The 25,573-nt window shown below is 44.5% G+C and overlaps 1 protein-coding gene across 1 annotated transcript in view; it reads left to right on the top strand.

The window, feature by feature from the left end:
- Window positions 1–25,573, top strand: part of srp72 (signal recognition particle 72) — a 135,435-nt gene that overhangs the window by 87,674 nt on the left and 22,188 nt on the right. Inside the window, exons 13-16 of the mRNA XM_063042557.1 lie at window positions 4,337–4,432; window positions 8,395–8,498; window positions 17,577–17,654; window positions 22,410–22,547. Of these exons, the coding sequence (XP_062898627.1) occupies window positions 4,337–4,432; window positions 8,395–8,498; window positions 17,577–17,654; window positions 22,410–22,547 (416 nt within the window). The remainder of the gene's footprint in view (window positions 1–4,336; window positions 4,433–8,394; window positions 8,499–17,576; window positions 17,655–22,409; window positions 22,548–25,573) is intronic.

Here is a 25,573-nt window from a genome sequence, read left to right as displayed (position 1 = left end):
GTGTAAATCAGAATCGGGTTTAGTACCACTGGCATATTTCGTGAAATTTGTTGTCTTCATGGCAGCAGGCAATGCAATACGTAATAATAGAAAAAAATGTGAGTTATACTAAGTAGTTAATGAAGTAGTACAAAAATAATGATGAAAAAGTAGTGTTCATGGGTTCAATGTCCATTCATAAATCAGATGGCAGAGAGGAAGAAGCTGTTCCTGAATTGATGCGAATGTGCCTTCAGGCTCCTGTACCTCCTCCCTGAGGGCAGCAATGAGAAAGCACGGACTGGGTGATAAGGCTCCTTAATGATGGATGCCATCTTTTTAAGGCATCGCTTCTTGATGATATCCTGGATACTACAGAGGCTCGTGACCATGATGGAGCTGATAGGTTTACAACTCTCTGCGGCTTATTTCAGTCCTTTGCAGTTGCCCCCATACCAATAACAAATGGTGATGCAGCCAGTTAGAATACTCTCCACGCTTCATCTGTAGAAATATTTGAGTGTCTTTGGTGACATATCAAACCTCAAACACCGAATGTAATATAGTCGCTGTGTGCCTGCTCTGTGGCTGCATCGATATATTGAGCCCAGAATAGATCCTCAGAGATCCTGACACCCAGGAACTTGGAACTGCTCACTCTTTCCACTTCTGATCCCTCTAGGAGGACTGGTCTGTGTTCCCTCGTCTTACACTTTCTGAAGTCCACAATCAGCTCTTTGGTCTTACTGACATTGAGTTCAAGGTTGTTGCTGCAACATCACTCAACTAGTTGATATATCTTGCTCCTGCAGCCCTCTCATCACCATCTGAAATTCTGCCAAAAATAGCTAATGTTAGCAAATTTATAGACGGCAATTGAGCTATGCCTAGCCACACGGTCATGGGTATAGAGAGAGTAGAGCAGTGGGCTAAGCACATATCCCTGAGCTGATTCAGTGAGGTGGAGACATTGTCACCAGTCCGCACAGATTGTGTCTACCGGTTAGGAAGTCGAGTATCATATCCAGTTGCAGAATGTGGTACATGTCTTACTGTGTTATGCAGCTTTTTGATCAGAACTGCGAGAATGATTGTGTTAAACACTGAGTTATAGTCAACATACAACATCATGACAGAGGTATTTGTATTATCCAGTTGACAAAAGGTCATGTGAAGAGCCAGTGAGATTGCATCTTGTGTAGACATATTGTGGCAATGGATTAGGACTTTTATTCCCTGAAGTGTAACAGGTTGAGTGGTGACCTGACAAAGGGACACAAGATTGAGGTGCACAGATGGGGTTCGAGCACTTAGAGAGTGGGTGCTAAAAAGGCATACGGTTATGATCAGAGTGTATTCTGTGTTTACAGTCAAAAGGGTATTCTTTGTTTACGGTTAGAGTGTATTCTGTGTTTACAGTCAGAGGGTATTCTGTGTTTACGGTCAGAGTGTATTCTGTGTTTACGGTCAGAGTGTATTCTGTGTTTACGGTCGGAGGGTATTCTGTGTTTACAGTCGGAGGGTATTCTGTGTTTACGGTCGGAGGGTATTCTGTTTACGGTCGGAGTGTATTCTGTGTTTACGGTCGGGGTGTATTCTGTGTTTACAGTCAAAAGGGTATTCTTTGTTTACGGTCAGAGGGTATTCTGTGTTTACAGTCAGAGTGTATTCTGTGTTTACGGTCAGAGTGTATTCTGTGTTTACGGTCGGAGGGTATTCTGTGTTTACGGTCGGAGGGTATTCTGTGTTTACGGTCGGAGGGTATTCTGTGTTTACAGTCGGAGGGTATTCTGTTTACGGTCGGAGGGTATTCTGTGTTTACGGTCGGAGGGTATTCTGTTTACGGTCAGAGGGTATTCCGTGTTTACGGTCGGAGGGTATTCTGTTTACGGTCGGAGGGTATTCTGTGTTTACGGTTGGAGGGTATTCTGTGTTTACGGTCAGGGGGTATTCTGTTTACGGTCGGAGGGTGTTCTGTTTACGGTCGGAGGGTATTCTGTGTTTATGGTCAGGGGGTATTCTGTGTTTACGGTCGGAGGGTATTCCGTGTTTACGGTCAGGGGGTATTCCGTGTTTACGGTCAGGGGATATTCTGTGTTTACGGTCAGAGTGTATTCTGTTTACAGTCAGAGGGTATTCTGTTTTTAAGGTCAGAGGTCAGTTGTTTATGATCAGAGATATGAAATTTAAAAGGCACATCATCTTTTTGCAAGTTAAAGTTCAAGTTTATTTGTCATTCAGCCGTACGTGAATATCCATAGATACAGCGAAATGAAACTCTGTTCCTCCTGGCCAAGGTGCAAAACACAGTATCAACAGTCATTCACCGGACATGCAGTACAAGATCGTAGCAAACATAGAGTTACACAAAATATATAGCTCATGTCGCTGAGTTCATGAATGTTGTCAGCAAGAGCAAACCTGCAGCAGTCTGCAGATGAATGTGTTCCAGCTTGTCTTCCATCAGGTGAACACTGGAGGGCAGTACCAATGCCAGCATGTGCACTGCATCACACTGCCTCCAGGGACTGACTCTGACACCTCTCTCCTGGGCAGCTGCAAACAGGCGACACCACGCTAACACTGAGGCCAGGTAGCTCCCCTGTCAACAGTCTTGCCAATAAACCAGTCAACTGGACTCGCAACATTCCACATTACCAATATCCAACAGGGGCTCGCGATCACAAGAAAATCATTTAGAGCAAGCACCTGCTGTTAGAGTGCACACCACCTTCGCGAGCCGACTCCAACTCCTTTCAATACAGTTTGCATCTTATCCATTTCCTCTGCCAGCCAGCAGCTCGCTGATGGGGCAGACCTGTCGTACTTTTATGATCTTAATCCCTGCAGTATATGGCGATTGTAAAACAAAGACGTTTAAAAAAGACAAATTAACAACATTTAAAATCTATCTGAGGAATAGAAACATAGAAACATAGAAAATAGGTGCAGGAGTAGGCCATTCGGCCCTTCGAGCCTGCACCGCCATTTATTATGATCATGGCTGATCATCCAACTCAGAACCCAGCCTTCCCTCCATACCCCCTAACCCCTGTAGCCACAAGGGCCATATCTAACTCCCTCTTAAACATAGCCAATGAACTGGCCTCAACAGTTTGCTGTGGCAGAGAATTCCACAGATTCACCACTCTCTGTGTGAAGAAGTTTTTCCTAATCTCGGTCCTAAAAGGCTTCCCCTCTATCCTCAAACTGTGACCCCTCGTTCTGGACTTCCCCAACATCGGGAACAATCTTCCTGCATCTAGCCTGTCCAATCCCTTTAGGATCTTATACGTTTCAATCAGATCCCCCCTCAATCTTCTAAATTCCAACGAGTACAAGCCCAGTTCATCCAGTCTTTCTTCATATGAAAGTCCTGCCATCCCAGGAATCAATCTGGTGAACCTTTTTGTACTCCCTCTATGGCAAAGATGTCTTTCCTCAGATTAGGGGACCAAAACTGCACACAATACTCCAGGTGTGGTCTCACCAAGGCCTTGTACAACTGCAGTAGTACCTCCCTGCTCCTGTACTCGAATCCTCTCGCTATAAATGCCAGCATACCATTCGCCTTTTTCACCGCCTGCTGTACCTGCATGCCCACTTTCAATGACTGGTGTATAATGACACCCAGGTCTCGTTGCACCTCCCCTTTTCCTAATCGGCCACCATTCAGATAATAATCTGTTTTCCTATTTTTGCCACCAAAGTGGATAACTTCACATTTATCCACATTAAATTGCATCTGCCATGAGTTTGCCCACTCACCCAACCTATCCAAGTCACCCTGCATCCTCTTAGCATCCTCCTCACTGCTAACACTGCCACCCAGCTTCGTGTCATCCGCAAACTTGGAGATGCTGCATTTAATTCCCTCATCCAAGTCATTAATATATATTGTAAACAACTGGGGTCCCAGCACTGAGCCTTGCGGTACCCCACTAGTCACCGCCTGCCATTCTGAAAAGGTCCCGTTTATTCCCACTCTTTGCTTACTGTCTGCTAACCAATTCTCCACCCACACCAATACCTTACCCCCAATACCCCCAATGGTAGTGGAATATGTATTAATTTGGCTTATTGTGGCCCAGTTCCTTATTCATTGGTTTATTTTGCGAAATAATTTTAGAGGATAGAAAAATGCAGATTTTGGTATAATAAATTTGGAGTGGAGAGATTGTGGGGATAAATGGGATTTGCAGACTGGGATCATTTCATTATTGTTTTTGAGTATTTATGTGTTTGATGTGTATTACTTGTATTGTTCTTAAAAGTCTCCACATGTAATGATTTTTATTGATTTTACAAAAATGAACAATTTTTTTGTATTAAGTTTATGTCCTTTTTTTCCCCCTAGGTGTCAGCCTTAGTTACTATGTATAGCCATGAGGAAGATATCGATAGTGCAATAGAAGTCTTCTCGCAAGCTATCCAGTGGTACCAAGAATACCAGGTATCTCCTGCTATGCATTTTGTTTTTGAGGACCACACAAAATGGTGAGCACATATGAGTAAATATCAAAAGCATCGGTAGAAGGGTGAGCCTTTGACTTCAGCTTGGAGGAAACAGAGTTGGCATAAAATAGTCTTCTGCTTCACAAGATGCAATAAATCGGGATGGTTGAACTTGTTACATTTTATATGTGAAATGGATGAATGCATTTAAGATATAGGTGCTAAATTTGCTGATATCACAAAAGGGCAAAAAGCCAGTTGTGAAGAGATCATCAAGACGATGGGCAAAGATGTGAAGGGCATGTGGTAGATGTGACCTTGTCAATTTTGGCAGAAATAAATAATTTAAGAACTGAAATGTTGCTCTGCTCTGCAGGGGGATCTGTATGCCAGGTGCATGGTTTACAAAAGGATAGTCATGAAAACCACTTGCAGAGTGTTATCGTTCATTGCTGGAGGTGACATATCGGTTGTGTAGGGCACTGGTGGAACCACATCTGGAGAACTACACAGTTACAGTCTCCTTTAAGACAGGATGTTAATGCGTTGGAAACAGTTCAGGAAAGATTTCCTCTTGTCCTTAACTACCACCCCACGTGCACTACTTCCCACACCTCCATTCAGAGCCGCAAGCAGCCTTTGCAGGTACTGCAGCACTTCACCCTGATAATCCGCTGGAGTCATCGGTCGTGTCTGGTGCTTCCGGATGTGGCCTTCTCTACATTGGTGAGACCCATTGTAAATAGGGGAGCCGCTTTGTTCAGCACCTCTGCTCCGTCTGCCAAAAGCGGAACTTCCCTGTGGCCAAACATTTTAATTCCCATTCCCATTCTGACATGTCAGTCTGTGCCCTCCTGTCTTGCCACAATGTGGCCACTCTCAGGGTGGAGGAGCTTGTATTCTGTCTGGGTAGCCTCCAACCTGATTGCATGTATATCGATTTCTCCTTCCGGTAAAAAAAAAGTTCCCTCCTCCTCCCCTCTTCTATATCCCACTCTGGCCTCTTTCCTATTCTTACCTCCCCCTTCCCTTTCTGCCATGGTGCACTTTCTTCTCCGATCAGATTCCTTCCTCTTTAGCCCTTTTATCTTTCCTACCCACCTGGCTTTACCTGTCACCTTGTAGCTATCCCCCTCCCCTTGCTTTTTATCATTTCCAGTCCTGAAGAAGGGTCTTGGCCTGAAATATTGACTGTTTGATCTCTGACCTACTGAGTCCCTCCAGGATACTGTGTGCGTTGTTCAGAAAAGATTTACTGTATTAATGCCTGGTCTGGGCAAGTTGACTCAGTAGGAAATGCTAGACAGACAGAGCTTACTATCTGATGAAATTTTGAAGTCAAAAGGGGTCTGGATTGAAACATGAAACATCTTGTGGGGTCTTGATTTGGAGAGCATGATTCTGTTTGTGAGAGAAGGAGAGGGTGATTTCTGTGGATGGATACCTGTGACTAGTGCTGTCCTACAAGGACAGGTGTTCCTTGTATTAAGTGTGACTAACTTTGATGTGGATATGGATATGGGAAGGAAGATCAGTAAGTCTGCAAATGACACAAAGATTGACAGATTTGTGAATGTGTCGGGGTAGTCTTTGGCTGCATGATGTTTTGGTGAAATAGGCTGAAAAATGGTGATGCATGTTGGGAGGACTAATGATATACTTTAAATGGTGGATCTTAAGGTGTTTGAAGAATACTTGCTGTGCAAGTTGATAGGGTAGTTTCAAGGTGTATGGTGTGTTCACCCTCATTGGTCAGGTACTGAGTTCAAGAGCTGTGATGTAATGCTGCATTCTAGAAAAATCTGGTTGGACCACACTTGGAGTATTGTGCTCAGTTCTGGTCACCTCGTATAGGAGGTGTAAAAGAGAGGCATGAGTGGGTATTGGACCACTGGAAGACGATGATGGAGAGGTAGTAATGGGGGACAATGGAATGGTGGATGAACTGAATAAGTATTTTGCATCAGTCTTCACTATGGAAGACACTAGCAGTATGGTGGAAATTCCAGGTGTTGGGGGTCATGAAGTGTGTGAAGTTACCATTACTGGAGATAAGGTTTTTGGGAAGCTGTAAAGTGTGAAGGCAGGTAAGTCACCTGCACCAAATGGTGTACACCCCAGGGTTCTGAAAGAGGTAGCTGAAGTGACTGTGGAGGCATTAGTAACGATCTTTCACGAATCACTAGGTTCTGGAATGTTTCCAGAAGACTGGAAAATTGCAAATGTCACTCCACTCTTCAAGAAGGGAGAGAGGCAGAAGAAAGGAAGCTGTAGGCTTGTAGTCTGATGTCAGTGGTTGGGAAGATGTTGAAGTCGAATGTTAAGGATATGGATTCGGGGTACTTGGAGGCAATGATGAAATAGGCCATAGCATGATTTCCTCAAGGAAAAATTTTGCCTGAAAAATCTGTTGGAAATTTTTAAAGAAATGACAAACAGAATAGACAAAGGAGAATCTGTTGATGTTGTGAATTTGAATTTTCAGAAGGCCTTGTACAAGGTGTCACACTTAAGGCTGCTTAACAAGCTATGAACCCGTGGTATTACAGGAAGGATTGTAGCATGGTGGCTGTTTGGCAGGAGACAGAGAGTGGGAATAAAGGGAGCCTTTTCTGGTTGGCTTCCAGTGACTAGGCTGGAAAGTCCAGTGACAGGGGACTGTGTTGGGACCAATTGAGAAGATGTCAGGGGTAAGTTTTTTATGCAGAGAGTGGTGCGTGTGTGGAATGGGCTGCCGGCGACTGTGGTGGAGGCGAATACGATAGGGTCTTTTAAGAGACTTGGATAGGTACATGGAGCTTAGAAAAATAGAGGGCTATGGGTAAGCCTTGTCATTTCTAAGGTAGGGACATGTTCAGCACAACTTTGTGGGCTGAAGGGCCTGTATTGTGCTGTAGGTTTTCTATGATTGATGGCTTTGTTGCAAAATATGAAGATAGGCGGAGGGGCAGGTAGTTTTAACGAAGTAGAGAGGCTACAAAAGAACTTAACAGATTAGGAGAATGTGCAAAAAAATGACAGATGGAACACAGTGTTGGGAAGTGTATGGTCATGCACTTTGGTAGAAGAAATGAAAAAGGGTTCACTATTTTCTAAATGGAGCAAAAATGGTGCAAAGGGATTTGGGAGTCCTTGTGCAGGATTCCCTAAAGGTCAGTTTGCAGGTTGACTACATGGTGAGGAAGGCAAATGCAATGTTAACATTCAGTTCAAGAGGATTAGAATACAAAAGCAAAGCTGTAACGTTGAGACTTTATAAAGCACTGGTGAGACTTCACTTGGAGTATTGTGAGCAGTTTTAGGCCCCTTATCTTTGAAAGGATGCGCTGAAACTCCATCTGATTTCCAAATAGGCATTGAACCCAGCTCGCTACTTTTTTATTTCTGTGTTTTTGCACTACTTATTTAATTTAACAAATATATATTTGTTTAACAAGTATATATGTTTATATTTACCGTAATTCAGTTTTTTCCAATAAGTTAATAGAAACTTAGAAAACAGACAGCACAATACAGGCCCTTTGGCCCACAAAGCTGTGCCGAACATGTCCCTACCTTAGAACTACCTCGGCTTTACCCATAGCCCTCTATTTTTCTAAACCCAATGTAGCCATCCAGGAGTTTCTTAAAAGACCCTATCATTTCCACCTCCACCACCACCACCGGCAGCCCATTCCATGCACTCACCACTCTCTGCGTAAAAAAAACATACCCCTGACATCTCCTCTGTACCTGCTTCCAAGTTCACAAATTACATGACATATGCCAGTGATATTAAATCTGATTCTGATTTGGAGGTCCTGATGAAGGTGTCGGCCCAGAACATCAACTGTTCATTTCCCCCCACGGATGCTGCCTGACCTGACGAGTTCCTTCAGCAGTTTGTGTGTGTTATTCTGGATTTCCAGTATCTGCAGGATCTCTTGTGACTATAAATTGTTATTTTGATTTTAAATATAGCCAAATACACCAGCTCATTTGCTATTAGTGAGAGAAGCAGCCAATTTTAAGCTGAAATATGGGCGGCAGAAGGAAGCAATCAGTGATTTGGAGCAACTTTGGAGGTATGTCTTAATTCATTCTTTGTATTATAGCCTTGGCAATTGATGAACTTTGCATTGCATTGCAAGTTTCTTTTTATTTATGCATATTATTTTGTGAAAATGCAGCCATGGGAAATCATGTTTCCTCCAACTGAGCTGAACCATAGAACCATAGAAACTACAGCACAGAAACAGGCCCTTTGGCCCTTCTTGGCTGTGCCGAACCATTTTCTGCATAGTCCCACTGACCTGCACACAGACCATATCCCTCCATACACCTCCCATCCATGTATCTGTCCAATTTATTCTTAAATGTTAAAAAAGAACCCGCATTTACCACCTCGTCTGGCAGCTCATTCCATACTCCCACCACTCTCTGTGTGAAGAAGCCCCCCCTAATGTTTCCTTTAAATTTTTCCCCCCTCACCCTTAACCCATGTCCTCTGGTTTTTTTCTCCCCTTGCCTTAGTGGAAAAAGCCTGCTTGCATTCACTCTATCTATATCCATCATAATTTTATATACCTCTATCAAATCTCCCCTCATTCTTCTACACTCCAGGGAATAAAGTCCTAACCTATTCAACCTTTCTCTGTAACTGAGTTTCTCAAGTCCCGGCAACATCCTTGTAAACCTTCTCTGCACTCTTTCAACCTTATTTATATCCTTCCTGTAATTTGGTGACCAAAACTGAACACAATACTCCAGATTCGGCCTCACCAATGCCTTATACAACCTCATCATAACATTCCAGCTCTTATACTCAATACTTCGATTAATAAAGGCCAATGTACCAAAAGCTCTCTTTACGACCCTATCTACCTGTGACGACACTTTTAGGGAATTTTGTATCTGTATTCCCAGATCCCTCTGTTCCACTGCACTCCTCAGTGCCTTACCATTTACCCTGTATGTTCTACCTTGGTTTGTCCTTCCAACGTGCAATACCTCACACTTGTCAGTATTAAACTCCATCTGCCATTTTTCAGCCCATTTTTCCAGCTGGTTCAAGTCCCTCTGCAGGCTCTGAAAACCTTCCTCACTGTCTACTACACCTCCAACCTTTGTATCATCAGCAAACTTGCTGATCCAATTTACCACATTATCATCCAGATCATTGATATAGATGACAAATAACAATGGACCCAGCACTGATCCCTGTAGCACACCACTAGTCACAGGCCTCCACTCAGAGAAGCAATTCTCTACCACCACTCTCTGGCTTCTTCCATCGAGCCAATGTCTAATCCAATTTACCACCTCTCCATGTATACCTAGCGACTGAATTTTCCTAACTAACCTCCCATGCGGGACCTTGTCAAAGGCCTTACTGAAGTCCATGTAGACAATATCCACTGCCTTCCCTTCATCGACTTTCCTGGTAACCTCCTTGAAAAACTCCAATAGATTGGTCAAACATGACCTACCACGCACAAAGCCATGTTGACTCTCCCTAATAAGTCCCTATCTATCCAAATGCTTGTAGATTCTGTCTCTTAGTACTCCCTCCAATAACTTACCAACTACCGACGTTAAACTCACCGGCCTATAATGAAGCATAGAAATGTTTTTTAAAAATGGTTGAATGTTGAGTCATAGCGAGTACTCCTGACTTATAGTTGCAAGAAAAGGTTTATGAACATTTTGCAATTACCTGGTTTTCTGCATTAATTACTCATAAAATGTGGTCTGATCTGCATCTGAGTCACAATAATACACAAACACAATCTGCCTAAGCTAGTAACATTTGTACTTATTCTCGTCAATACTGAGTACACCACTTAAACATTCACAATCCAGGTTGAAAATAAGTATGTGAACCTCTGGGTTAAAGCCTTCGGCAAAAGCTATTAATAGTCAGGTGTTCCAATCAATGAGATGAGATTGGAGGTGTGGGTTGTAGAGATGCCCTGTGCTATAAAAAAGACACACAAAGTCAGGTTACAGAAGATCCTGCTCTTCTCAAGAAAGATCTGTTTATGTGCACCGTGCCTCGATCAAAACAACTTTCAGAGGACCTTAGAAGAATTGTAGAGGTGCATGAAGCTGGAAAAGGTTACAAAAGCATTTCTGAAACCTGAGTGTTCATCAGTCCAAAGTAAGAGAAATTATCTACAAATGGAGGAAATTCAGCACCGTTGCTACTCTCCCTAGGAGTGGACATCCTGCACAGATCATACCAAGAGCACAACGTGCAAAGCTGATTGAATTCAAGACATGAGGTAATGTTGAAGCGATATAAGACCTTAGTTAGATCCCTACTTGGAGTACTGTGTTCAGTTCTGGTTACCTCATTACAGGAAGGATGAAGATACTATAGAGAGTGTGCAGAGGAGATTTATACTGATGTTGCCTGGATTTGAGAGCATACCTTATGAGAATAGGTTGAGTGAACTCGGCCTTTTCTCCTTGGAGTGACGGAGGATGAGAGGTGAGCTGATAGAGGTGTATAAGATGATGAGAGGCATTGATTGTGTGGATAGTCAGAGGCTTTTCCCCAGGGCTGAAATGGCTAACATGAAGGGGCATAGTTTTAAGGTGCTTGGAAATAGGTACAAGGGGAATGTCAGAGGTAAGTTTTTCACACAGAGAGTGGTGGGTGCGTGGAATTTACTGCCAGCGAAGGTGGTAGAGGTGGATACAGTCAGGTCTTTTACGAGATTCTTAGATCAGTACACTGAGCTTAGAAAAATAGAGGGCTATGCGGTAAGGAAATTCTAGGCAGCTTCTAGAGTAGGTTACGTGGTCGGCATAACATTGTGGCCCGAAGGACCTATAATGTGCTGTAAATTTTCTATGTTTCTGAATGCAGAGCCCTTTGTTTGGAGGAATAAGGGCACTGCACACCAAAACCAAAACCTCATCCTGACTGGACCATGCTGCCTCAGGGCCTGGACAGCTTGTAATCATTGAGGGAACAATGAATTCAAAATTCTATCAAGACGTTTTACAGGAGAATGTCAGGGTAGCAGTCCATCACCTGTGGCTTAGTTGAAGTTGGATGATGCAAAAAGATAATGACCCGAAGCAGAAGAGTAACTCAACAACAGAATGGTTAATAAAAAAGAAAAATTGTGTTTTGGAATGGCCAAGAGTCCAGACCTTAACTCAATTGAGAGGCTGTGGCATGACCTGAAGAGGGCTGTTCATGCAAGGTATCCCAGGAATATCGATGATTTGAAAGGTCTAAAATCCTTGTTGTTGTGCAAGTCTGCTCAGCAGCTACAGAAAATATTCCTTGTAGAAGTTACTGCTGCTAAAGCAGTTAGTAAATACGTGGGTTCACATGCTGTTTACAGCCTGGACTGTGAATGATTAAACAATATGTTCAATAAAGACATTAAAAGTAAAATTGTTTTTTATTTGTTTAGGCAGACTGTGTTTGTCTGTGATTGTGACTTAGATGAAGATCAGACCACATTTGATGAGTAATGTGGAAAAGCTGGTAATTGCAAAGGGTTCACAATATTTTTCTGGTAACTGCCCTTGTCCCTTGCATCTGGAAAATTGTGATAGTATAATCTCAAACAAGTGTTTATGATCACACAAATCTCTCAGCTTTCTTTGCCCAGCAGCATCACTGATACTGTATAGCCTGTATAGTTCCAGAATAGCCTGAAGAAAAGTGATTAGACTTCTTAAAAACAATCTTAGTCAACAAAAATTAGAAGTTGTCTTATTCTGTGATTCTATATATTTGGCATAGTTTTTTCCTGCAAGTTAGAGTTGTTGAATATTAAGACAATTGATAATACTAACTTATAAAACAAAAGAATTATTAACTATAGCAGATGGCAGTAATACTTTAATATGAGCTGTGATTTATTTCATATCATTGCACTGTGCTCCCATTGCTCCTCAGCAGTTAGAACATTCTTTGGAGTGTAAATGATCCAGTGGTTGAACACTTCAGGGTTTTGTGCTTGTTGTGTGAATTACTTACAGCTCATCTCAGAAAGGGCGTGTAATGCCAAGACCTGATGTATGAGCAATAAATGCTGAAAGTACCGCCGGGTCAGTCAGCTTCTATGGAAAGAGAAAAATAATGAATATTTCTCATCTGTGACCTTTCAACAAGCAAATAGAGTTTCCAACCTGCCTTATGGTTGGTGGAAACATTTGGATTGATGAGGAGAGACAAACTCTGGAGATACCCAGCCTCTTTAGCCATGGCATATATGTGAAAGATCTGTACAGTCCTGTGTTCGTGTTCTGTGAGGAGATGGTGAGAACCCAAAGCTCATAGAACATACTGGACCATATTGATACTGTCAAACCTAAGATGGACAAGAGATGAGGTCATGCATAGAAAATTTAGGGAGTTAAGTCGAAAGTTAAAAAGCAGGATCTCCAGTGTTGTAATCTCTGGATTACTGCCTGAGCTACATGCCAGTGAGGATAGAGATTGGAAGATGGCAAAGTAGAATGTGTGACTAAAGAACTCCAGGCCGGGTCTTTATGTGCTGCTGTTGTGACTCCCGTCTCCCCTTCCCCCACCAATACTCTGCAATCCCGTCTCCCTCAGATCCCACCGTCAGCTCCTGGGCCCTCAGAGGCTCCATCTTCCTCTCATCCCAACCCTCCCCTCTCCACTGACACACCCAGCCTCCCCCCTCCCCCCTCTGATCCCAGCTCTCATCCGTGCCGGGTCTTTACCATCCCCTCCGACCTTCAACTGTCGGAGGCAGAACGCTCTGTTCTCAGTAAGGGCCTCATGTTTGTCCCCCTTCGCCCACACCTCAGTGAGTTCCGTGTTTGCCATGATGCGGAACTTTTCTTCCGCCGTCTCCGTCTCCGAGCCTACTTCTTCGGCAAGGACTCTTCCACCCCCACCGATGACCCCTTCTCCCGTCTTCAACCCTCCTCTTCTTCATGGACACCCCGCTCTGGTCTTCTGCCTGCTCTGGATCTCTTTATTGCCAACTGCTGACGGGACATCAACCGTCTCGACCTCACCGCACCTTGTCCCCATTCCAACATCACTCCTTCGGAACGCTCTGCTCTCCACTCCCTCCGCACTAATCCTAACCTTATTATTAAACCCGCTGATAAGGGGGGTGCTGTTGTAGTCTGGCGTACTGACCTCTACCTTGCCGAGGCACAGCGACAACTCGCGGATACCTCCTCTTATTTACCACTCGATCGTGACCCCACTAAGGAGCACCAGGCCATTGTCTCCCACACCATCACCGACTTTATCCGCTCAGGGGATCTCCCATCCACTGCTACCAACCTTATAGTTCCCACACCCCGCACTTCCCGTTTCTACCTCCTACCCAAGATCCACAAACCTGCCTGTCCTGGCCGACCTATTGTCTCAGCTTGCTCCTGCCCCACCAAACTCGTTTCTGCATACCTCGACACTGTTTTATCACCCCTTGTTCAATACCTTCCGACCTATGTTCGTGACACTTCTCACGCTCTTAAACTTTTCGATGATTTTAAGTTCCCTGGCCCCCACCGCTTTATTTTCACCATGGATGTCCAGTCCTTATATACTTCCATCCCCCATCAGGAAGGTCTCAAAGCTCTACGCTTCTTTTTGGATTCCAGACCTAATCAGTTCCCCTCTACCACCACTCTGCTCCGTCTAGCGGAATTAGTCCTTACTCTTAATAATTTCTCCTTTTGCTCCTCCCATTTCCTCCAAACTAAAGGCGTAGCTATGGGCACCCGTATGGGTCCCAGCTATGCCTGCCTTTTTGTTGGGTTTGTGGAACAATCTATGTTCCGTGCCTATTCTGGTATCTGTCCCCCACTTTTCCTTCGCTACATCGACGACTGCATTGGCGCTGCTTCCTGCACGTATGCAGAACTCGTTGACTTTATTAACTTTGCCTCCAACTTTCACCCTGCCCTCAAGTTTACCTGGTCCATTTCCGACACCTCCCTCCCCTTTCTAGATCTTTCTGTCTCTGTCTCTGGAGACAGCTTATCCGCTGATGTCTACTATAAGCCTACTGACTCTCACAGCTATCTGGACTATTCCTCTTCTCACCCTGTCTCTTGCAAAAACGCCATCCCCTTCTCGCAATTCCTCCGTCTCCGCCGCATCTGCTCTCAGGATGAGGCTTTTCATTCTAGGACGAGGGAGATGTCTTCATTTTTTAAAGAAAGGGGCTTCCCTTCCTCCACTATCAACTCTGCTCTTAAACGCATCTCCCCCATTTCACGTACATCTGCTCTCACTCCATCCTCCCACCACCCCACTAGGAATAGGGTTCCCCTGGTCCTCACCTACCACCCCACCAGCCTCCGGGTCCAACATATTATTCTCCGTAACTTCCGCCACCTCCAACGGGATCCCACCACTAAGCACATCTTTCCCTCCCCCCCCTCTCTGCATTCCGCAGGGATCGCTCCCTACACAACTCCCTTGTCCATTCGTCCCCCCCATCCCTCCCCACTGATCTCCCTCCTGGCACTTATCCGTGTAAGCCGAACAAGTGCTACACATGCCCTTACACTTCCTCCCTTACCACCATTCAGGGCCCCAAACAGTCCTTCCAGGTGAGGCATCACTTCACCTGTGAGTCGACTGGGGTGATATACTGCGTCCGGTGCTCCCGATGTGGCCTTTTATATATTGGTGAGACCCGACGCAGACTGGGAGACCGCTTTGCTGAACATCTACGCTCTGTCCGCCAGAGAAAGCAGGATCTCCCAGTGGCCACACATTTTAATTCCACATCCCATTCCCATTCTGACATGTCTATCCACGGCCTCCTCTACTGTAAAGATGAAGCCACACTCAGGTTGGAGGAACAACACCTTATATTCCGTCTGGGTAGCCTCCAACCTGATGGCATGAACATCGACTTCTCTAACTTCCGCTGAGGCCCACCTCCCCCTCGTACCCCATCTGTTACTCATTTTTATGCACACATTCTTTCTCTCACTCTCCTTTATCTCCCTCTGTCCCTCTGGGTATACCTCTTGCCCATCCTCTGGGTCACCCCCCCCCCCTGTCTTTCTTCCCGGACCTCCTGTCCCATGATCCTCTCGTATCCCCTTTTGCCAATCACCTGTCCAGCTCTCGGCTCCATCCCTCTCCCTCCTGTCTTCTCCTATCATTTTGGATCTCCCCCTCCCCCTCCCCCTCCAACTTTCAAATCCCTTACTCACTCTTCCTTCAGTTAGTCCTGACGAAGGGTCTCGGCCTGAAACGTCGACTGCGCCTCTTCCTATAGATGCTGCCTGGCCTGCTGCGTTCACCAGCAACTTTGATGTATGTTGCTTGAATTTCCAGCATCTGCAGAATTCCTGTTGTTTGTGTGACTAAAGAGCTGCTTTAGGAAGGATGGCTTTAGATTCAAAGATTTCAAAGGTCCATTTAATGTCAGAGAAATGTATACAATATACATCCTGAAATGCCTTTTCTTCGCAACAATCCACGAAAACAGAGGGGTGCCCCTAAAGAATGAATGACAGTTAAATGTTAGAACCCCGAAGCCCCCCCAGTTTGCCTCCCTCCTGCACATAAGCAGCAGCAAGCAACGATCCCCCCTCCTCCCACCAGCAAAAAAAAGCATCAGCACCTGCCACGGAGCACTGAAGCATGAGCAAAGCAACGGCAAAGACACAGACTTGCAGTCCTCTAAAGACTACTTGTTCACCCAGTAATTGACATACCACAGGATCTCTCTCTCCCTAATGAGGGAGAAAGAGGTGTCTCCGTTTCACAGCGAGAGGTGAGACATAATAAGCAGCTTTCTGGTTTACGATGTTAAATATTGCGTCACTTTTTCTGAGCACTGTGCACAATGGTCTCGGGTCTCTGGGCACACAGCCTTAGATCTTCCGTTTCCCATGACACACCGCCTTAGATCTTCCATCTCCCATGACACACCGACCTCCCGCCCGGACACCGACCCCCATCTCCAGAGCTGCGAAATCTCGGTGCGCTGAAGGTAAGCAAAGCTCTTAGGCCAAGCCCTTGGTGTGAAACCCCAAGAGCGGGTCCCATTCCCGCAAAGAACCATAGAACCCTAGATTCCTGTATCATTGGGATCTCTTCCAGGACAGAGACCTTAACAAGAGAGACACATTGTACCTAAGCTGGAGGAGCAGCAGTTTCCTTGCAGGGAGATTTGCTGTTGCTGTTTGTTACTGTCAGGGAGGAGGCACGGGATCCTGAAGGTTCACACCCAATGATTCAGACGCAGCTTCTTCCCCTTTGCCAACCGATTCTAGTTATTTAGTACTTCATAGTAATGTCACGTCTTTGCAATGTACTGCTGCCACAAAATAACAGTGATGATAAACCTGATTCTGAGGGTTTATATTAGAATGGCATTGAACAGGGAATGGGAGCTGTCAGTCAGCAGGTGGAGTACTGGAGGAGAAGGTAGAAGTTAAGTCAAACAAGTTCAACAGGAAAAGCTAACAGGGTCAAGATAAGGAGCATGGGGTGGGGGTGGGGATTAACTTCCCCAAGTGTATTTATCTCAATACAGGCAGGATTATAGGTAAGGCAGAAGAATTTATAGACACAAGGGATTACAGGTGCTGGAATCTGGAGTGCAAACAAATAAAGCTGGAGGAGCTCAGCAGGATTGAGCAGCATCTGTGGAGGGATATGGGCAGCTGACATTTTGGATCAAGACCCTTAATCTGGAGTCCTTGACCTGAAGTATCAGCTATCCGTTTACAATTCTGTTATGGTCACATGGTCGTAGATGAGCTTAGAATCTGGATGCGCACCTGGACAACGATGCTGTAGCCAATTACAGAAACTTGGTCAGTTCAAAGTTCCAGGCTGCAACTGTTTCTGACGTAATGGAGCAAGAGGGCGGGAGCTGGTCTGCTTAACCAGTCAGAAACCTCTCCTCCGTACATCTGTTGAAATTTGACAGTCTTTGGTGATCCACCAGAGGCAACATCCCAAGGCATCTGTTTGCAATTCTACCATTTACTAAGAATTTAAAATAAAGTGTTGTGGGTCAGTAATAAAGCAGTAATATTGCAGGTATTGCAGACAGAAGGTTGTTTCCTGTAGTTTCTATTTTAATGGATAGAATCAGAATGCTTGATGTTTGTATATGTGAAAATTACAGACATGACCCTGTTTTAATTTCATTCTCACTATTTTGTCTTTCTAGACAGAATTCTCAGGATGTACGGACTTTGGCACAGCTGATCTCTGCATATTCATTGGTGGACTCCAAAAAAGCCAAGACGTATCCTTTTTTCGAGGAGGGAGTATTTTTTGTTATTTTTAGCAGTTTTTTCATATTATTCTGAGTAGCTAAAGTGAAAATGGACTAACTCAAATGGAAGTGTGGTGTAGAGCTGCAAATTTCAGAGCAGCAGCAGTAACCAAGGGGGCCAGGAAAGATTTCTAGAGAGCTGAACCAACCTAATGCCATAGTAGCAAAGGATAGGATGAGAAGCTGGTCATTTCATTGGCAAGGGAATTGCCTTCCATTGTTTAATATTGTTTGTGATTTAATATATTGGTAGGGTTTGTCATGGAGCTGTACGGCACAGAAAACGGCACTTCAACCATGTACTGGCATTGGAGAAGGTCCAGAGAAAGTTCACAAAAATGACTCCAGTTGTGAAAGTGTTAACGGAGTGTTTGATGGCTCCAGGCCTGTTCTTGCTAAAGTGTAGAAGAGTGAGTGGGGATGTTATTGAAACCTATTGATAATTGAAAGGCCTGGGTAGAGTGTATGTGGAGAGGACGTTTCCTAAACTGGAGGAGTCCAGGACCAGAGGACACATCCTCAAAATAGAAGGATGTCCATTTAGAACAAAGATGAGGAATTTCTTCAGACAAAGGGTGGTGAATTGAATTGACTTTATTGCTTACATCATTCGTATACATGAGGAGTAAAAATCTTTACGTGACATCTCCGTTCAAATGTGCATGTGCAGTTATAATAATTTATAATAAATATTATGTTCAACAGGATAATCAAGAAAACATAGAAATACAGTAGCATCAGCATGAATTAAACAGTCTGGTGGCCTGGTGGCAGAAGCTGTCCCGGAGCCTGTTGGTCCTGGGTTTAATGCTGTGGTACCGTTTCCTGCATGGTAGCAGCTGGAACAGTTTGTGTTTGGAGTGACTCGGGTCCCCAATGATCCTTCGGGCCCTTTTTATACACCGGTCTTTGTAAACATCCTGAATCATGGGAAGTTCACATTTACAGATGCGCTGGGCTGTCCGCACCACTCTCTGCAGAGTCCTGTGATTGAGGGAAGTACAGTTCCTGCACCAGGCAGTGAGACAGCCAGCCAGGATGCTCTCAATTGTGCCCCTGTAGAAAGTTCTTAGAATTTGGGGTGCCATACTAAGCTTCTTCAACCGTCGATAGAAAAGATCCTGAGAGGCAGGATTTATGAACATTTGGAGAAGCATAATATGATTAGGAATAGTCAGCATAGCTTTGTCAAAGGCAGGTTGTACCTTATGAGCCTGATTGAATTTTTTGAGGATGTGACTAAACACATTGATGAAGGTCGAGCAGTAGATGTAGTGTATATGCATATAGTGTATATAGTATATCGGACCGCAAAGCACTCCAGCGTGTGGTGAAAACTGCCCAGCAGATTATCAGCACCCAATTGCCCACCATTGAGAACATCTACCATAAACGCTGCCTGGGCAGGGCGAAAAGTATTATCAAGGATGCATCTCACCCTAACCATGGACTTTTTACTCTCCTCCCATCCCATAGGTGCTACTGGGCTAAGAAGTGGCAGATGGAGTTCAACCCAGATAAGTGTGAGGTGATTCATTTTAGTAGGTCAAATATGATGGCAGAATATAGTATTAATGGTAAGACTCTTGGCAGTGTGGAGGATCAGAGGGATCTGGGGTCCAAGTCCTTAGGACACTTAAAGCTACTACGCAGGTTGACTCTGTGGTTAAGAAGGCTTACAGTGTATTGGCCTTCATCAATCGTCGGATTGAGTTTAAGAGCCGAGAGGTAATATTGCAGCTATATAGGACCCGGTCAGACCACACTTGGAGTACTGTGCTCAGTTCTGGTCGCCTCACTATAGGAAGGATGTGGAAACCATAGAAAGGGTGCAGAGGAGATTTACAAGGATGTTGCCTGTATTGGGGAGCATGCCTTATGAGAATAGGTTGAGTGAACTCGGCCTTTTCTCCTTGGAGTGTCGGAGAATGAGAGGCGACCTGATAGAGGTGTATAAGATGATGAGAGGCATTGATTGTGTGGATAGTCAGAGGCTTTTTCCCAGGGCTGAAATGGCTATCATGAGAGGGCATAGTTTTAAGGTGCTTGGAGTAGGTACAGAGGAGATGTTGGGTAAGTTTTTTACACAGGGAGTGGTGAGTGCGTGGAATGGGCTGCCGGCAACGGTGGAGGAGGCGGTACAATAGGGTCTTTTGAGAGACTCCTGGTTAGGTACATGGAGCTTAGAAAAATAGAGGGTTATGGGTAACCCTAGGTAATTTCTATAGTATGTACATGTTTGGCACAGCTTTGTAGGCGCCGAAGGGCCTGTATTTTGCTGTTAAAGTTAAAGTCTGTCCTGAGCCTTATAGGCTCATCTGGTTTCTGTGGCGTGAAGTGACTGAGAGTACGAGACTCCCCCCCGGATAGGACGCCAGTCTATCGCGAGGTTAACCCCCATCATTTTGCCGATACCCATTTTCAGCTGGGTGGACTGGAGCAGTGTGTGGTGAAGTGCCTTGGTCAAGGACACCCACGCTGCCTCGGCTGGGGCTCGAACTCACGACCTTCAGATTGCTAGTCCAACGCCCCAATCACTTGGCCACGTGCCACACACCTTTTGCTGTAGGTTTTCTATACTTCTGTGTTTCTATGTCTGAGGTGAAAGAGGCGCTGTTGTGCCTTTTTCACCACACAGCCGGTATGTACAGACCACGTGAGATCCTCAGTGATGTTTATGCCGAGGAACTTAAAGCTGTTCACCCTCTCAACCCCAGATCCATTGATGTCAATAGGGGTTAGCCTGTCTCCATTACTCCTGTAATCCACAACCAGCTCCTTTGTTTTTGTGACATTGAGGGAGAGCTTGTTTTCTTGACAGCACTGTGTCAAGGAGATGAATTCCTCTCTGTAGTCTGCCTCGTTATTATTTGTAGTCTGCCTCATTATTATTTGAGATTAGGGCAATCAGTGTAGTGTCATCAGCAAATTTAATTAGCAGATTGGAGCTTTGGGTGACAACACGATCATGGGTATACTGAGAGTAAAGGAGGGGGCTTAGTACACAGCCCTGAGGCGCTCCTGTGTTGAGGGTCAGAGGGGCAGAGGTGAGGGAGCTGACAGGAAATCCAGGATCCAGCTACACAATGCAGGGTGAAGTCTGAGGTTTCTCAGCTTCATGTTGAGCCTGGAGGGAATTCTGGTGTTGAATGCTGAACTGTAGTCCAGGAACAGCATTCTCACATAAGCATTCCTCTTCTCCAGATGTGTAAAGATGGTGTGCTATTGCGTCGTCTGTCAATCGGTTGTGTCGGCAGGGGAATTGTAGGGGGTCCATGCTGCAGATGTAGTCCTTGACCAGACTCTCAAAGCATTTGCTTTATATTTAGATGGGGGAGAGAATGGGCAGACTATTATTTGGATGGGGAGAGAATTCAAAATGTACAGATGCAAAGGGACTTGGGAGTCCTTGTGCAGGATACCCTAAAGGTTAACCTCCAGGTTGAGTCCATGGTGAGGAAGGCGAATGCAATGTTGGCATTCATTTCTAGAGGTATAGAATATAAGAGCAGGGATGTGATGTTGAGGCTCTGTAAGGCATTTGTGAGACGACACTTGGAGTATTGTGTGCAGTTTTGGGCTCCTTATTTTAGAAAGGATATACTGACATTGGAGAGGGTTCAGAGAAGATTCACAAGAATGATTCCAGGAATGAAAGGGTTTCCATATGAGGAATGTCTGGCAGCTCCTGGGCTGTATTCTCTGGAGTTCAGGAGAATGAGGGGGGATCTCATAGAAACATTCAGAATGTTAAAAGACCTGAACACATTAGATATGACGAAGTTATTTCCCATGGTAGGGGATTCTAAGACAGGAGGGCATAGCTTCAGGATTGAAGGACGTCCATTTAGAACTGAGATGCAGAGAAATTACTTAAGTCAGAGGGTGGTAAATCTGTGGAATTTGTTGCCTTGAGTGGCTGTGGAGGCCAAGTCATTGGGTGTATTTAATCAGAGATAGATAGGTTCTTGATTAGCCAGAGCATCAAAGGCTATGGGGAGAAGACAGGGGAGTGGGGATGACTGGAAGAATTGGATCAGCCCATGATTGAATGGCGGAGCAGACTTGATGGGCTGAATGGCCTACTTCTGCTTCTATACCTTCTGGTCTTATTGAGGTGAGTGTGACAGGACGCCAGTCGTTCAGACGTGTTTCTGTGGCCTTTTTAGGTACAGGGACAATGGTGGATGTTTTGAAGTGGGGGGGGGTGCATTCTACAATGGGAGAGGGAGAGATTATAAATGTCTGTAAACACACCTGCCGGATGTGCTGCACGCATCCTTTCTACTCACCCTAGGCTGCTGTCCGGTCCCGCAGCCTTGCAACTCTCCATGGAATTCATTGCCACTGATGGTTATGGAGGCCAAGTCATTGGATGTATTTAAAGTGGAGGTTGATAGGTTCTTGATTAGAAAGGACGTCAAAGGTTACGGGGAGAAGGCTGGAGAATGGGGTTGAGGGGGATAATAAATCAGCATGATGGAATGACCAAGCGGAACAGACTCAATATCCTGCTCCTGTGTCTTATGGTTTTATGTTCTGGTCTTCAGCGCATCACATCCATGCTGACCCTTTTGCCCATTTACACAAATAACATTTGCCTGCACAAGGTCCATACCCGTCTTGCCAAAATACGTACCTGTCAGTGCACTGATGGAGAAACATTAAAGTTTAAAGAGGTCCATTAAACGATTACACTTACATTTCCTGAACGCTTCTCTCCAGACTTAGCAAGCACTTGCCTTCACTGGAAGCTATGTCTTTCAAGGTGGATGTCGATGCCTTAGAGAATTCACATGGTGCCACGTACATAAGGAAGAAGGCTGGAAAAGTGGCCGGTGAAAGCCAATTGAAAGAACGTGGGTATGTGGAAAAATTGTTAAAATTGATTTTTCTGAAACACAGAAGGAATGGTTTTATATTCACTTGGATAGTGAATGGCAAAGGAGAGATAGCTGCATGATACCAGTCCAAAGAGGAAGGAGGCAGAATAGGATTTGGTTCTGTCAAACGAGGTGATCCATGCCAAACAAAAAGTAGTTTAGGAACAGTACTTGGTGTGATTTAGTGGAAAAACAAAAGGAATAATCTAAAATTATAAAAATTAATAAGGACCAACTTCATTGAAATGGCAAGGAATCCAGCTAAAGGGAAGTCGAACTGACTATGACCAAACTGTAATAGAACGATGGGTTATGTCTGACCAAACTGTAGTGGAACGATGGTTTATGTCTGACCAAACTGTAATGGAACGATGGGTGACGTCTGACCAAACTGTAATAGAACGATGGGTTATGTCTGACCAAACTGTAGTGGAACGATGGTTTATGTCTGACCAAACTGTAATGGAACGATGGGTTATGTCTGACCAAACTGTAGTGGAACGATGGTTTATGTCTGACCAAACTGTAATGGAACGATGGGTGACGTCTGACCAAACTGTAATAGAACGATGGGTTATGTCTGACCAAACTGTAATGGAACGATGGGTTATGTCTGACCAAACTGTAGTGGAACGATGGTTTATGTCTGACCAAACTGTAATGGAACGATGGGTGACGTCTGACCAAACTGTAATAGAACGATGGGTTATGTCTGACCAAACTGTAGTGGAACGATGGTTTATGTCTGACCAAACTGTAATGGAACGATGGGTTATGTCTGACCAAACTGTAGTGGAACGATGGTTTATGTCTGACCAAACTGTAATGGAACGATGGGTGACGTCTGACCAAACTGTAATAGAACGATGGGTTATGTCTGACCAAACTGTAGTGGAACGATGGTTTATGTCTGACCAAACTGTAATGGAACGATGGTTTATGTTTGACCAAACTGTAATAGAACGATGGTTTATGTCTGACCAAACTGTAATAGAACGATGGGTTATGTCTGACCAAACTGTAATGGAACGATGGGTTATGTCTGACCAAACTGTAGTGGAACGATGGTTTATGTCTGACCAAACTGTAATGGAACGATGGGTGACGTCTGACCAAACTGTAATAGAACGATGGGTTATGTCTGACCAAACTGTAGTGGAACGATGGTTTATGTCTGACCAAACTGTAATGGAACGATGGGTTATGTCTGACCAAACTGTAGTGGAACGATGGTTTATGTCTGAGCAAACTGTAATGGAACGATGGGTTATGTCTGACCAAACTGTAGTGGAACGATGGTTTATGTCTGACCAAACTGTAATGGAACGATGGGTGACGTCTGACCAAACTGTAATAGAACGATGGGTTATGTCTGACCAAACTGTAGTGGAACGATGGTTTATGTCTGAGCAAACTGTAATGGAACGATGGGTTATGTCTGACCAAACTGTAATGGAACGATGGTTTATGTCTGAGCAAACTGTAATGGAACGATGGGTTATGTCTGACCAAACTGTAGTGGAACGATGGTTTATGTCTGACCAAACTGTAATGGAACGATGGGTTATGTCTGACCAAACTGTAATGGAACGATGGTTTATGTCTGAGCAAACTGTAATGGAACGATGGGTTATGTCTGACCAAACTGTAGTGGAACGATGGTTTATGTCTGACCAAACTGTAATGGAACGATGGGTGACGTCTGACCAAACTGTAATAGAACGATGGGTTATGTCTGACCAAACTGTAGTGGAACGATGGTTTATGTCTGACCAAACTGTAATGGAACGATGGGTGACGTCTGACCAAGCTGTAGTGGAACGATGGTTTATGTCTGACCAAGCTGTAGTGGAACGATGGTTTATGTCTGACCAAGCTGTAGTGGAACGATGGTTTATGTCTGAGCAAACTGTAATGGAACAATGGGTTATGTTTTATGAAAACTTCATCCCAAATGAAGCATGGTGGAAGGAGCATCATAACTTGGGGCTGCTTTGCTGCCCCAGGGCCTGGACAGCTTGCAATTGTTGAGGGAACAATGAATTCAAAATTGTATCAAGACATTTTATAGAAAAATGTCAGGGTAGAGGCCCGACAACTGAAAGTTACTGGAAGTTGGATGATGCAAGAAGATGATCTGAAACACAAGACTAAATCCACTTCAGAATGGTTTCAAAAGAAGAAAAATTATGTTTTCGAATGGCCATGTCCTATTCTAGACCTTAACCCTATTGAGGTGTAGTGGCATGACCTAAAGAGGGCCAGGTATCCCAGAAATATTGATGAACTGAAACAGTTTTGTATGGAGGAATGGTCTAAAATTCCTCCTTATCATTGTGCAAGTCTGATCTGCAGCTACAGGAAACATTTGGTAGAGGTTATTGCTGCAAAAGGAAGTTCTACCAGTTATGAAATACAAAGATTCACATACTTTTCCCAGCCTGGACTGTGAATAGTTAAAGAACGTGTTCACTGGCAGCACTTGCGGGCTTGCCACAGCATCGAATGTGCTGGTAGTTAACACAATTGATGCATTTGACTGTGTTTTGATTCACGTGATAAATTTGAATTTGAATTTTTCCTGAATTTTGTAGTTTCCATGATATTCTCCAAAATAAATACAGGCAAGAGGTATTCATTTAAAACAACACCCACCTTCCCACCACATTGCTACTTAAGAAAATTTACCCTCTCCTAAATTAACCTTCTGCTCTTGATAATCCACACCTGTTGGACAATCCACACTAGGGATGCTTGAAAAGAGCTTCTTGTTAACCAGGGCGGTGATTGAGGTTTTGAATGCAGTTTCCCAGCAGTTTTTCTGATTTCAGGAGTGAGCGATCAGCAAGAGAGATTCATTAGAGAGGGCCAACAAGAAAAATTCAAGTGCAGGTGGAGCAGCCTTCTATTTGGAGTGAGCCAGTGTTGAGAGTGGCTTTGGCTCATCAGGCTTAGGTGAGCAACGCACAAACGCTGGGGGAACTCAGCAGGCCAGTCTGTATCCAT

The sequence above is a fragment of the Mobula hypostoma genome, chromosome 3, assembly GCF_963921235.1.
Source record: "Mobula hypostoma chromosome 3, sMobHyp1.1, whole genome shotgun sequence".
NCBI classification, from domain to species: Eukaryota; Metazoa; Chordata; class Chondrichthyes; order Myliobatiformes; family Myliobatidae; genus Mobula; species Mobula hypostoma.
This window is presented reverse-complemented; position numbering and strand designations above follow the sequence as displayed.